Here is a 4751-nt window from a genome sequence, read left to right on the forward strand (position 1 = left end):
ATCATGTCCCGCCATTCTCCAACACGAGACAAACAAAGTAATGTTTGCCTTGAGTGACTACCTGACATTCTATGTTCTGTGACTTGTTATTACTTCAGACTTGAATGAATAGCAGCGGAGATGTACAAAGCAGAGGACAAGTTGTGTTTAGCACTGATCTGTTAAATAATGAAGGCACTGACAATAGCTGTATTGCTCGGTTCTTTCAGATTGGCTTGGACACCTCTTACTGGACAGTTGTGAACCAGTTCTTTATCTGGGGCAGCCTTTCTGTTTACTTTGCTATCACCTTCACCATGTATAGCGATGGCATGTACCTGATCTTCACAGCCTCCTTTCCCTTCATTGGTAAGCCTTGGGGCAAATCTGGATGTACTCAAAATGGGCATACTGCAGGGCTTGAATCTGTCCAGTATTTCTAAGTGTACTTCAGAATATATTGATTGCCTTTTCTACAAGAAATGCCAGGATATTTCTGAGGGTTGTTGGGAATAACTATTTTGAACCCCATCCATCCAGGTGAATGTGTGCCATATCCACTTCCTTGTGTAAGAACAGACATTTCCATGCAGTCACAGGAATGATCTCTTAAAAAAACCTACTGAGCTGGCTGGAATGCTTTCTGCTGCTCTTATATATGCAGTTTCTAGGTGTCCAATTCTTACAGATACCTAGGAGCATTTTATTTGCAGAAGGATGTGTGATCTTTGTAAATAAGTTAACATTTTGGCATAGGAAAACGCGTAAGTACAACATCCAGTTACACACAAGAAAGATGCCATATGATTATGATGAGGCTTCTGCCAGGTTAAATGGCAAATTCACAACAGCAACAAAAAACCTAATTCCAGTGATGACCCGGTCTTTGTAGTTATTCTACATAACAGATTTCTGAACGCATACAAAAAATGAAGGATAACATTAAAATGAGTCTGTCTCCTGAGACTTTGACTTGGAGGAACATGTATATTTAGCAGAGTAATTCAGATTTTTTTAATATCTCTATGCATCAATAGCCAATATTGATACAGAATTGTTAGCAGTCTCTCCTCTGAAATCCCAATACTTCATGCTTCAAGTCAATGCCTTTATTTTTAATGACTTGTTCACTAGAAACTTGTTATGCCCACCTTCATTGCAATAGCGAGGGGCTTAGCCATTTTATGTATGCAGGTTAGTTGTTGCAACATATTTTTCAAGCAGATGATTACAGCCACTGTGAGATGACTTTTAGTATCAATAATGCTGAGTGAGAGAACACAGAATGTCTGTTCAGTTTCCAAAAACAGGTTGTAACTCACTTGCCATGGATGTTTTTATCTGCTGCTCTGTTCTTATAATGTTGGTCAAGCTAGCCATAATGCTGAGGAGCACTTACTAAGGTCTCAGTCTGAAACCATTTTTAAGGAAAGTGTTTCTAGTCTAGACTGAGACTTGCTTACTTCAATTTCAGTGGAGTTGTACTACAGCAAAATTTGACCAACTGAAAAGAAAACATTCAGCAACTTTACTGCCAACAACAGCATCATTAAGCCCTGTAATGAGGGTTTTGCAGACTGTTTGTTTTATCTTACATTCCTTCAGTTTTGGAGAAGCCAGAAGTGAGCACTTTGGTTTCAAACAAGGTGTCAGCAACAGGCCAGCACGTGGCAGTAGCTCTGCCAATACAGCCATTAAGGTATGCTGTCTGTGCAGATACTCAGAGCAACACATGCTCTTCTCATAGAGAACTGTGATCCCATCATCTGCTGGGCAGTCAGAGTTAGTACTCCATATGCTTCAGGAAATGGTGTTGGAAAGTAAGAAAATAGTGGTCCTCCTTCTGCACTCGAGTCGTAGCAATAGGTGGAAGGGCTGGACTGCTGCTGAAGGCCTCCTGAACATTTATATCAATCCTTTGCAGTGATTTGACTCTCTGGAAAGGGAAGAGATTCACTCTGACATCCCTGTCTCCCTGTTGCTGCAGTTGTGTCTGGATGTTGCATTTTTCTTTGCACCTCTCAGAAAGGCTATATAGCCAGTGGATTTCATTGTTAGAGATGATGTCTGCCTTATATTTTGGTCTGTTTGCCAAGTGCTTAGAAATCACAGAGAGCAAAAGGTTCAGGTGAACAATGGTGAGAGGTGCTGCTGTTACTGTTTTAATCACACTTGTTTTTCAGGTACGGCTCGAAACACCCTCAGCCAACCAAATGTGTGGCTAGCAATCTTCCTCAGCATCACCCTCTGTGTGCTGCCGGTGGTTGGCTTTCGATTCCTGAAGGCTCAGTTAAAGCCGACTCCCAGTGACAAAGTAAGGAGATACTTTATAAAACCAGAAATCCTGCTTACTGTGGCCTAGGCACACTGTTGAGCCATGTTGCATGTGTTTGGCACTGCTTGGAGTGTGTGTCCCTATTGGTGCAAGTCCTGCCATCCGTCTGTCCCCTACTTCCTTGAGCAGGAGGATCTAATTTGGGGTTTGGCACAGTACAAACCATCTGCAGCTGGGACCAAGGCTGAGATTATTTAGTTGTGGATTAGATTGCTCTGAGGCAGGAAAGCTGCACTATTTTTAGGTACAGGGTTTAAGCTCTGTGGCTCAGTGGCAAAGGAGTGGCATGTTCCTCCTGCCCTGCTGCCGTACAGTTTTTAGCCTGGCTGACCACACCCCTTCAGCCTCCACCCGGCTGTACGTGTTTACTGGGGATTTGTTTAATTTCAGAATTTGCTTCGTTTGTAGCCAAAGTTATGCACCTCCTCTGACACCAGCTGCTCCCCCAACCTCGGGAATATGAAGATAAGGGCACGAGGGCAAGGAGAGTCTCTGTGGGATGGAGTGGGCAGAGAGCGCACAGCTCTCTGCAGCCAAAGGACCCCTCAAGAACATCAGTACACAAAGAGCTCCCCGAGCTTGCTTCTAAACAGCAGCATCTGCTGAATGCTGCTGCCACCTCGTGCTTCCTTCCTCTCCCTGCGCCGAGCTGCCAGGAACTAGTGTCAGAGCACAGCCCCAGCGCCATGCACCGCAGTTGATGTCCTCCCCTGTCGTTCTCGGGATGTCTCTGGAGCTCCCCAAGTTCTCCAGGACTGTGGCAGAATGAATATAGGGGAATTCTCAGCCCTTGCAGAGGAGGTAGCTGGGTGCCAGGAAAGACTGCTAGGTAGGGAGGTCTTTGGGACACAGTTAGGGGCAGTTCAAGTGTGTAAAAATGGGCTGAGCTTACCTCCTCAGTTGAGTAGAAGTCAAACACAGCTGTCACCCAGACTCGGGGCTGGGGTTAAGCAACTCTCTCTCTCTTTCTCTCTCTCTCTTTCTGCCTCCTCTGGGAAGTGAATGGTCACATGGGAGGAGTGTTTCAGTTTCCTGCTGTATCGAGTTCCCAGTTGGCAGTAAACAGACCTGACGTTAAGAGAGGCCAGGTACCTACTGCTACCATTGTGTCAAGCAAGAAGCACATGGGTCCAGCAGCCAGGGATTCAGCCAAGCCACAGGCACTCAATATCAGCCTCCTGCGTTAGCCAGCCCATTTCTGAAAACGTGGATGTCTGCAGATTAGCTTGGTGGCCATGTGGGAGCAGAGAGTCCACTACTTGCAAATAAAGTGCATTGCTTATTTCCCCTCTGCCAAGGAATACAAGAATCTATTGATCCCTGTAAGTCCTCAAGGCCAGGTTGCATGGGGTGTTGATCAACCTGGTCTAGTGGCAGGGGTGTCAGAATGAGATGATCCTCAGGGTTCCTTCCAATCCAAACCATTATGTGACTCTATAATTCTATGATGATCATCATTCTCATCATAAAAAGCATTTACATGTCAGAAATCCCCTTTAGCAGTCTGTTTTCTATATTAAACAAGCCAGTTCTTAAATGCTGCCTTATTTGTTTTCCGAACTTTTGACTGTTGTTGAGATGACTTTCACATTTTGTGTGATTTGACTGCAGCTCCTGAAAGAGCTGCAGTAATACCCTAACTGCCCCCCAGTAATACCCTATCTGCCATCACAGAACTGTGAAGAAACAATACACTGAGATCATCCCCTCCCATGACTTATAGATGATGCTCCCATTAAGGCCTTTTAGAATAAGATTGCCTTTTCCACTTACCAGGCTGCCACCCTGTGCTGCCAGTTCACTTGCTGCTCTGTATCCCAGAAGTGCCAACCATTTTGTTGGTATTGTTTTGTCACTAATTTTTGGCATTGGACCCCTGCTTTTGTTTCCCTTTCTCTGCTCCTCTTCTACTGAGCTTGTGAATAATGATGCCCTTTCCACTTTTTCCACCATATTTTCTGATTTCAGGTCCTGCTTAAGATCAAAGAAGCCAAAAAGCGGCCCCCTCCACCCTCACCCAAGAGACGCCTGCGTCGGACCAGCACCCGCCGCTCTGGCTATGCCTTCTCTCATCAGCACGGCTTTGGAGCACTCATTACGTCTGGAAGAAACATGCGGCCAAAATCACCTTTTGCCACAACAGGAACATTTTCACCAAATAGTGACAAATACAAACACAAAGGATTGTGAAGGAAAAAAAAAAAGACATCCCCTGGTCCCCCAAAACTCCACAAAACCAGCAAAGCAAACCAAAGTAAAGGGCTGTCAGGTGAGAAGACTGTGCACCCTGCAAGGCACCAAGCCAGTGGCTGTCCAGCGCTCTACCAAATCAAGGACTTGGGCCTTTCCTTTCACCCATATGTATCATCTGATTTCAGCTTCCTTTCCAAAGATATGTGCTGCTGCCAGGGGTGGCGGGCAGGGTGAATTGGAGTAT

The 4751-nt window shown here is 45.3% G+C and overlaps 1 protein-coding gene across 1 annotated transcript; it reads left to right on the plus strand.

Moving 5' to 3' along the window:
* Positions 1-209: 209 nt before the first annotated feature.
* Positions 210-4504, plus strand: LOC103803939 (probable phospholipid-transporting ATPase IM; the record flags this gene model as incomplete). Its single annotated transcript, XM_009076521.1, has 3 exons — positions 210-348; positions 2163-2293; positions 4283-4504. Coding segments are annotated over 3 exons (492 nt in total), but the record flags the coding sequence as incomplete, so codon positions are not given.
* Between the last annotated feature and the right edge of the window lie 247 nt (positions 4505-4751).

This window comes from Acanthisitta chloris, unplaced genomic scaffold, assembly GCF_000695815.1.
Source record: "Acanthisitta chloris isolate BGI_N310 unplaced genomic scaffold, ASM69581v1 scaffold5396, whole genome shotgun sequence".
Lineage (NCBI taxonomy): Eukaryota > Metazoa > Chordata > Aves > Passeriformes > Acanthisittidae > Acanthisitta > Acanthisitta chloris.